The 10,295-nt window shown below is 37.9% G+C and overlaps 1 protein-coding gene across 1 annotated transcript in view; it reads right to left on the reverse strand.

Moving 5' to 3' along the window:
- FBXO28 (F-box protein 28) overlaps positions 1 to 9,645 on the reverse strand; it is a 39,018-nt gene extending 29,373 nt beyond the window's left edge. The window contains exon 1 of the mRNA XM_007426287.4: positions 9,390 to 9,645. Within this exon, the coding sequence (XP_007426349.1) occupies positions 9,390 to 9,608 (219 nt within the window). The 5' untranslated portion in view covers positions 9,609 to 9,645. The remainder of the gene's footprint in view (positions 1 to 9,389) is intronic.
- Between the last annotated feature and the right edge of the window lie 650 nt (positions 9,646 to 10,295).

Genomic DNA, 10,295 nt, shown 5'->3' on the forward strand with positions numbered 1-10,295 from the left:
AAAACAAGTGTTCACTTGTACAATCAAACTAGTTTCTAAGCAAAGCAAGATTCCAGAAGAATATACAACTACTAGCTGTTCTGTCCTCTTCAGCAGCTCCCATTCATCTCACTAAATACAATTCAAATATTGGAACAAATCCTGAAGTTAAAGAAAGAAGCTCTTTTGTAGCCCTTTCCTCACTTTGCTGAAATACACAGCTTTTGATTTACAGCTATAAAACATTTTCTCGATATTATTTTTCTGAAACTTACAAACAGGGCCAAAACAACCATTTCTGAGATTTCAACGCATCTGAAATATATGCTCAAGTATAAATACACTGTGTTGTGCTTTCTCGATTTTTCTTCGCAATGAAAATAGAGGTAGATGGAAAGCAAAAGGGAAGCCAGCTACTATATTCTAAACAGAGTCCCACTTCTTCCTCAGAATTCTTTTATGCCGCTCTGCAGTTTAGAAACAAGTTAGGATTCTAAAACACAGCAATGTGATTGATCCTACAAACATTTTGCATATTTTTCTTATATCAGTACCTAAATGCAGTGTATGAGCTTCTACAAGTTTGATTTTAACACCCAGGAATGTGAAAAACTTTCCAGTACTGCTGCTCTTACAAATATATAGTGATTAATACAGACAGAAACAAAATAAAATCATCTGCCATTCACAATCATTTTAGAGGTAATAATGCAACACTTTCAAGATATACACAAGGGAATTAAATACAAAAACTTCCAAATGAATGTCTTCTAGCGGACATTACAGATGATAGCTATCCCATTACGGCAGAACTGAATTAGAATAACAATAACATGCCGGCCGTGAAAGCCTTCGACAATACAACAAGATATTATATTTAACAGTTTTTTGATGGGAAGATTACACAGAAAATTATAGTAGTAAATTGACATCGAGTAGCAAAGCAGATTTCTGCAGCCATAGCCCAACACCAGTTGGAGCTTGGAAGGAAACAAAATGGGTTCAGAAAGATCAATGTTATTTAATCCACACATTAAAAATCACTAAAATCACTAACCAGGTGTAAGAAGGTTCTTTCAAGGAAGGCAAAAAAAGATTAATACATATATTGGCAAATCAGTCTAACAGATCATATGCAAGACCTAACCAAAAACAAACTGTAGCCATTATTATTCCACTCCAGGAAAACAGTCTGTATAAAATATCCAAAGTCTGGAACCAGTGAAGTGGATCTACAAAAATTACCTTTTCTTAATGTCATATAAACAGTTTACAAATTTTATGCTTTATATCTAAATATCTGATATATAAATGGTTAATGCATGTAATCAACTGTTTCTAGAGGGTGAGCAGGGAGGGGGTTAGATTTGTTCATGAGGTTAAACTATTCATGATAATAAACTTAGAAAGGGTATTGTAAGGAGCTCCATAAGATCTCTAATTGGGTAACCAATCCTTTGTTCAATTACAACTTGTGCATCCACTGTGGCCATTTTGGGATCAGGTGGCATTGTGCATACTCATTGATGTTCTTGTCACTTTGCAGCTGGGCTAATACAACTCATTCCATATTGGGATGTTCCTGAAGACCACTAAAGTTTCAACTGAAGCAGCATGCAGTAGTCTGGTTAATTACAGAGCACAGGCAGGTCAGCAGGGGCCACGGGCAAGTTAACAGTGGCCGCAGATGGGTTGGCGGCGGTCTGTGGGCTGGCACTATGGAGCACAGGCAGGTTGGCAGGAGCCATGGGCAGGAACTCCAAAGCATGAGCAGGCCAGTGGTGCCATGGATGGGCGCACCCTATGGAGTGCAGGCAGGGGGATGCTACAGAGTATGAGATCCCTGGGAGTGGTATACTCCATAGTGGGGCTTCTCGGGGGAAAAAGTGGCAGGAGTGACTTACAGAAGTGACTTGTGACCTTCCGTGCTGGATTTCCTATTGACTCTGCTTGTGGGAAACCATAGGGGAAGATTGCAAATGGCAATCACATGACCATCAGATGCTTCAACTATTATAAGTGCAAGCTGGTTGCCAAGTGCTAGAATCACAATTACATGAGTGTGGGGGTGCTGTGACAGCCAGAACTTCAAGGACCGGCCATAGTTACCACTTGTTCAGTGCTGTTGTAACTCTGAACAGTTGCTAAACAAGTGGTCATAACTCGAGGACTACCTGTATAGGCTTGCATTTGAGGATTATCAGCTTATCAGTTTAAAGGGTAGAACCCTTAAAGGAGATTGGGAAAAGAGGAGCATACGAATTCCAGTTACTGCACATCCTTTCTTCCACAAGGCAATGTATTTTAAATACCAGGTACTGCAGAACTATACCGGAAAAGAGCTAGCACTATCCTATGGGTTTCCTGAGTGCAACTGATTGACACTATGAACTAGCCAGGTCATTACTAGGCTGATCCAGAGGAGCTCTTTTTTTTACCTTGTTATGACAGACTTTCATACAATACTGTCACAAAATTTCCACTCTGTACTGAAGAATTACATGATAATGCTCATAATGTGAATACAGAAAGATGCTTTAAATATACTTTATTTTTCATTATGATAGCTTGACATTTGATAGATCTTTCATATTGGCCAGAACTTTGCACATCAGATAAAAAGAACTGTAATCTTGCAAAAACTGAATTTTACTGCAGTCCTATTGTCATCAGATATACCAGAGCATTGCTCACCACCTCTTCTTATAATTCCTATCAAAATGCTTAATGGATGAACCAATTTACTACATGCTGAGTGGATTACAATTCACAAGGCTTAATAGCTTTCTATTATGCTCCCACATATCAAACTCTCTTTGGCTTTTTGATAATTTCATGAGCATTTATGACTGTATCTCACTATATTCTACCCACATCATCTGCAACTTTGATACAGAATTGTTTTCCTGGAATGTTTTACCTACTTTGATATTTGTATTTCAGCATTCAAAAACAATACAACAAAATGCAAAAATAAAGACAAGGGCTGTAGAAATCCTTTGAGAAAGATACTTCAGAAAGCACAGAAGCATATACAAAGAAATCCTTTTTGAACTGTTTAAAGTGGCTGCAACATTTTCCAGGCTTTTAGAGGGGCTTCTGAAGCGGCTTTCTGCTGTCTCTGCAATGCACTTGCACAGGCACTTCCCTTCTTTGATACATACCCCAATGTGTTCCAGAGGACCTCTTCTGAAGAATTTGTGCAGCCCTAAAGGAGATTATCAACAATAGCCTTTATTTGTTCACTTAAAAGGACATTTTGGGTAGAATTATTTTACTGTCAGCATCTACTGAACTAAAGAAGTGTATACCGGAAGAAATTACAAAACTGACTGAAGCTATGGTATATCATTTCAAGGAATCTGGCAAGGCAGGACCGAAATTCACAATAAATATCAAATGCTCATTTTTTTAATGTATTCAAGACTAAACTGCTAAAACAAAAGTATTCACATTAATAACTTCTTAAAATGTCAGTAACCACGTGGTCACTATTCCAGAGGAATGATTATATGTGGTCTCAAATTAAAGGTTCTCTAAATATTGCTTTGATTAGAACTACACAGAAGGGAGCCTGAGATCAAAGTAGAAAATTCACTAAAGATGCTAGCGCATTATGCTGTAAATGGAAAAAAGAAACAAAGGCAATTCTGGGAATTATTACAAAAGATATTAAAATGAAAAAGGAAGAATCACAAGAAAATAGGTCTCTTCTGAATCAAGCTCAGTTCTTGGGGACTTCATGGACACATCCACATAGGTTTTTCATCAACAACATGGAAGGGATTTACTGCTACTTCTTTCAGGATGTATTTTGCTTTTCCTATCTAGCCTATAGCATGGCCTTCCCTGAAAGCTTCCCATCAAACTACTAACCAGGGCCAATCTTGCTTAACTTCTGAACACAGCATCACAAGGTTCTACCATTTGTTCAGATACATAAATATATTCTGCACTCACATTTGAAATAATTATATATTGTTCCATCACAAAAAGGTATCTTGGAAGTGGAAAAAAATATGTAAGGGCAACTAAAATAAGTATGGGTAATGGCATCATTCATTTACAACCCAGATAGATGACTGTAAAAAAAATCCAGAAGATATCCATAAATTAAATGACCAATATATTGTGGCTGAGCTATCCTATTGTAACTTGCTTTATCAAATGAGTAAAGTAGTCATGTACGTGAAATAAGCTAGAAGATACGAAAGTCCCCACAATTATGCATGTCAATATTTCCATGTCCTTGAAGCACAAAGATGATGCATAAAGAATAAAATTTATAAATAGTCAAGATGAGAGGAAATCTAATGAAATACATAGCAGCAAAACAAATACAATACTTATATAAAATAATAAAGTTCAGCAGACCTTAAAGAGTTTACTACTGCCTGATGTTACAGTAGCACATACAAATACTACCTTTTAAGGTCTGAATTTATTAAGGATGCTAGAAATTGAACTTAAATGGCAGCTGCCTACTGATTAATAGATGAGTATCTCCAGAGCTATGGCCAAATAAATAAAGACCAACTTTGGATATGATGCTACAGAACAAATTCTATACTATTATGGCACTTGGATCTCTCTTTCCATCATATACAATTAAAATATATTTTCATTTTGGCTTTTCACAAACAATCTTCCTCCTAACTTACCATCTTCCTTCCTTGTATGCCTAAACTGATAATATTGTAATTTCCAGGAAAGTTTTCCTCCTTAGTTTTTTGTATAATATCTAATAGCTTTTTTTACAGTTTTCTTGGCAAGATTTTTCAGAAGTGGTTTGTCATTGCCCCCTTCCTAGGGCTGAGAGAGTGTGGTTGACCCAAGGTCACTCAGCCAGATTTGTGCCTAAGGCAGGATTAGATCTCACAGTCTCCTGGTTTCTACCCTGATACCTTAACCACTATACCAAACTGGCTCTCCAATGGCTTTATTAGTTTCAGGTTAATAATCCAAGTTGTAGATAAAGAGTGCTGCCACCATCTTGAGACAGACCTTCCAAAATCATCTTCCATAACTATTCAGTTTCTACTACATTAATTAGTAATATTGTGACATTAATTCTTAATATATCCCACTGGCAAAATACATATTACCACAAAGGGGATTCTAATTCCAAGTTGGAAAAAAATAGGAATATTAACAGCAATTCAACCGTGGAACCAATTATCAATTTCTCAGAGAGATGTTAGGTTGCCCTTCACTGGATGTATCTAAATGGAAGCTAGACAGTCTTCGGTTTGGGATGCTTTAATCGGAATACCAGCACTCAATGGCTAGACTCACTGGCCTAAGTGGCTCCTTTTAGCTAATTTCCCAAGCAGTAAATAATAAAAAAAAAACTTGATACTTTAAAAATGAGATGTCAAACACTGTCATAGAAATACCTCCCTGCCCCAAATACACAGTTTAAAAAACAATAACTTCAGAATATTCATTATTCTAGTCCTTTCTAGATAAAGATTTGATTTCCAAGGGCTTAGACCAATGCTGAAATGGCAGTGGGAGGAGGGATATTTTACCTTTCAATATTTAGCAGACCCTGTTACTTAGAGAATTGAAATACATGGACATCAATTTAAGGCAACCAATCTTTCCTAGACATTTGGTAAGATTAAGTTCATTCTTAATCATCGAGTATAATTATTAAAGTAAGGGATATAACAATCAATAGCTATTGCAACACTATGTGCATTACTATTTTCTCATGACCATTCAGAAACTTTATGCCCAATATTGAATTCATGTGGTAGATAGTAATTCTGTTTGCGTCCATGTTCTCACTGAAACTATTGAGGCTAATGAGATTATGGTATCTGGAATTACTCTCTGTTATGTTTTACTTAAGTTCTTACTTAAGTCAGACAACATTCCAATAATGTATTCATTTTACATGTTTATATTCTGCCTTTCCTCAGAAAAGCTAAGGAAGTGATCCTCCTCTTCTATTCCTACAGTCAGTCAGGGTTGTACAACTTTTGTTGCCAAAAAAAAAAAAAAAGATAAATCAAAATCATGTCCATTTTCATACCCAAGAACTTACAGCGTATTGTTCTAAGTCTGGGCCTGTGTTTCCCAGTAGTCAAGGCTATCATAACAAAGAAACATATACAAGAACTGCTTTAGGCCAGCTACTTCTGGAAACTTCTAGTAATATCTGGGACTTAAAAAAAAAAACTTTAGAAATGGAAGGTTGTTATAACCTATTACCTGTTACATATGTCAGTGGAGCTCAGCAAACAATTATTAAGAGTAAAACAAAAGACTGCAATTAACAAAGCATGTTAAAAAATACACTCCTCTCATTATGCTAAGCCATCATTTGCTTAATCATGGTTTGCTGAATAAACCATGATTGGCTGCTTTACAGAGTATACAAATTATAAAACATGGTTTACAAACTGCAGAGTCATATTATAAGGAGAAATATTTATAAAATTGGATAATTACATAGTAACCTAGATTTTTCTTTTTCCTTGTTTGCATGACTACTTGCTAGTCTATGGCTCTCTACAACTATTTGAAGAAACACCATACAGGTACAATATACAGCTTTAATGATAATATAAACTTTCAATGTTTAGTTTTCATTTAAGCAGTATATCAACATTGAAATTGAAAAAAAAACCAATTATACATGAGCAAATGTTAGAAAAGAAAAAAAACTTTTTGAGAGCATCTCAAGGATATCTGTATTCTTAAGGAGATATATAAAATTTTAAACATCTTTATTCAATATTTGTTTTAAAGTTTGATAGAAGATGGGATTCCAAAATAATTTATCTCAATATCTTCTAGACAAGATATTAGCCAGGTTCAGATACACCAGTAAAATAAATACACTAAACTATGATTTTAATCATGCTTTGTTGGCTATATTGTAATGGCTGTTTGTACATACTAAACCATAAATCATGATTTACAAACCACAAAGCTGAGTTCACACACACTCTTAGCCAAAATCCAACAAGTCACAGTAAGGCTTAGAGCAAATTATAGTTCCATCCACTGTTATCATGAATCAAATTATGGCCTACTGTGAAAGTGTATTTCACATATTATATACAATGATGTCTTGTACTGCATTAAAGGTATATCATGCCAAATTATTACTGTATATGATTACTTTCTCTTCCATATACTGAAGCTGGAAAAAAACTAACTCAGAATTTTCATGCAAATTGCTAGACACAGTGAAAATAGGTTGAGTGTGTTTGGTTGCTTAGCTACATCTGTTTGATGCCTGCAGTACATCAGTACTTACGTTAGCTGATCAAAAGGGTTTACTGTTTATTTTACAATCAACTAGAGGCCCAATGTAACTTTCTTCTAATGCTTTCACTGTGTACACACACTAATTTTAAACATCATAATGATCAATGGAACACAATAATGCTTTGTCACAGTTTTTTCAAGGCAAGGATTCAGAGCATCGAGCTATATCAATTCTAACAACATCAAGTCTGCAGTCCTAAACTCAATTACCTGAAAGGAAATCCCAATGAATGCAGTTAAACTTGTTTCTGAGTGAAAAATGCATAAGACTGGACTGCAATAAGTCTGGACTTCAGTTCTGATCAAAGGGATGCGACACAAAAGCAATGCTGCACATTTTCTTTTATAACCCATTGTTCTAACCAGGAGACATTTTGTGAGGTTCCTAAGATATCTAAACATGTATCTATTTTTAAAGAGCTGCAGTCTGCTTGATGCAGAGGTAGGAGACAATGAAAACTGCAAGGTGGAAATGGAGTTTATAATTGGATAAATTTTCTCAGCTCTAAAACTAGTTAACTCCTTATTCTTCTGAGCACATGCCATGGTGTTCTAACAAAACAGACAAAATTCTGTGGCTAATTTAAAAAACTGCCACAAAATGCTGAATAATCTTAGCAGAAGCAAAAATAATTTATTTTTAAAACTCAACTATGTGATTCTCCATATAAAAGTATCTTGCCATGCAATTCCAGGTAAGGCAATATTGATTACTCCCTGATAAGCCAGCACTGATCTGTCTGTATATCTGACTTTTAAAATATACTGTACATAGGATTAAACTGTTGGTATTTTTGTTGCTAAAACCAAACCATATTCTCCACAGTAATATCAAGAAAAAATGGTTCTGGAATTTCTGCATGTGTTGGTGCATACAAAGATATGGCAACTGTCTCTAGAGCCTTCCTCATATAGAGGCCTGCAGGGTTTAGACAATAACCTCCATCAGCCCCAGCCAGCATTCTACAGGATGATGGAGGTTGCAGCCCCAAATGCCTGGAAAGCTGTTAGGACCATCCTAAGTTAGATAAGTTATCTGATTCCAAAAATTTTCAGGAAATATTTACAGGGAGAGCAAGCTACAATCATTTTCACCAGTGCTATTTTTTTCACTACTGTATTAAAAAATAATACATTCTGCTAATACTCAATAAGGCTAGATAAAGGAATGTATAATAAAGCCCTGCAAACACAATAATTTAAGGATATGACTATTCAGAATATTATGTTCCTACTTAATTATATTCAAGCTGATTGTATTTAACCTTAATTCTTGTTCCTGCACCAAAATGCTTTAAAAGATGCAATAAAGACATCCCTAGTTTTCCACACATTTCTCCCCCTTTCCATTAATCCCTTAAATTTTCTATATCTGGACTAATTTGAGTTCTTCAGCATATGGCTCTTTACCATACGTTTCCAATGGCTATAATGTTAAAGGGTATGCTTATCACTTAAAAAGCATTACCTCCTCCCCCCCCCCCCAATTATACATATAGGCCCCAAATATATATTATCCACACACTGCCTCTAGGCAGCATAGAGAAAATGAACTCTGCATGAGAAAATCTAATCCATGAGACACAGAGAAGCAGTTGTGGAAACTGCTATAAAGATCTGAAAAAGAAGCACTTTAAAGCAAGTCAAAATATAAGAAGTGGGTGGATGCCAGCACCACGGGAACCCAAATAAGATGGAGAACTTGAGGGGTTCCTTTCTGTCACAAAGCTGTTACATCACGGGATCCTCAAATCGGGGATCTGTTCTCCTAAAGAGTAGACCTTTTCACTCCAAGCAATGCTTCAAGGAAAGAGGCCCCAGAGGTCATCCACTCTGACTCCAACTTCGGCCACACTGGCCTTTTCCCGTCTTGTACTGACCCCAGGCCATTTCCAATCAATAAAACAGCCAAGAAGCTAATCCTGGAGTTTAGGGGAAAGGAAGATTTACACTTCGATTCGGTTTTGCCCAAGAGGAATATCTGCAATCCGCAGAAGCGGTCGGGAAGGTGGGAGACAGAAGACGCTTGCCTACGTCTCGATGGGTCCCCAAATCCCCACCCAGCCAAGACCGAGTCTCTCCTCTTCGCTACCCCCCTTCGCTCCCACCCCAACTCGGCCCCTCACCAAACGGAGCTGGCTGGTCTCGTCGTAGGAGAGGAAGCTGAGGATGCTCTCGATGGCCACAATGGGCAGCCCCACCAGCGTGTTGCTCTGCGGGAGCTGCTCCAGGGACGGCGCTTCCCCCCGGGGCTGGGGCAGAGGAGGGGGGGAGAGCCGCGCCGAATCCATGGCGCCTCCTTCCCCTTCCGACAGGAGCCGCTCAGCCGCTACAATTGCCGCCATCTTGGGGCCTATTCCCTTCCTCGACTCCGGGAGGGGGCACTTCCTGTGGCAACGTTACCGCCTCCTTCTTCGGCGAGACAGTTAAAGGGACAGGAGTCTCTCCTCCCTCCAGCTTCTGGGTCGACTTGCCAAGAGTCTCTCGTACTCCGTAGTCTCAGGTTTAAGCTGCTAGGCTTCCGTGCTCTCTCCAAGCCCGTCCCAGACACATTTCGGCTATTGGTGGTTATCGAAGGGCGTATTCAAACATGCAGGCATATGCCAGCACAATTTCTCTTCTCTTGACTTCAGTTAACTGGCACAGTGATGCCGCCGGGCAGAGCTTTGGAGAAGTCAATAGAATGTACAGGACGACCCGCAAAATACAGCGCAACCAGGGTTCTGAACGATGTGACCCCTGATAGAAAACCCTCACTAATATCAGGAAAGCTGCAGTAGCCTAATTCTCTGTGTTTGGAATGAACGCCTTTTATGATTACCAAGAGTCAGACCACGCAACCTATATACAAAGATTCACATGGAATCCCTCATGTATGCTGGTGTGTGGGCAAGAGAAACTCAAGGCAGTAAGTAATGAAGCAGTGCAGTCCAATTTGAAAAACAACACAAAGCCTCTTTACAGCCTTCCTGTGCTGTGAATAATCTTTGCTTACGAAACGTTAGTTGTCACTTAGCTAACTTTTCTGGTTG

The sequence above is a fragment of the Python bivittatus genome, unplaced genomic scaffold (genome assembly GCF_059951505.1).
Source record: "Python bivittatus isolate LINGU-HERP-01145 unplaced genomic scaffold, Pbiv_v1 ctg000020_np1212, whole genome shotgun sequence".
In the NCBI taxonomy this organism is placed as follows: Eukaryota; Metazoa; Chordata; class Lepidosauria; order Squamata; family Pythonidae; genus Python; species Python bivittatus.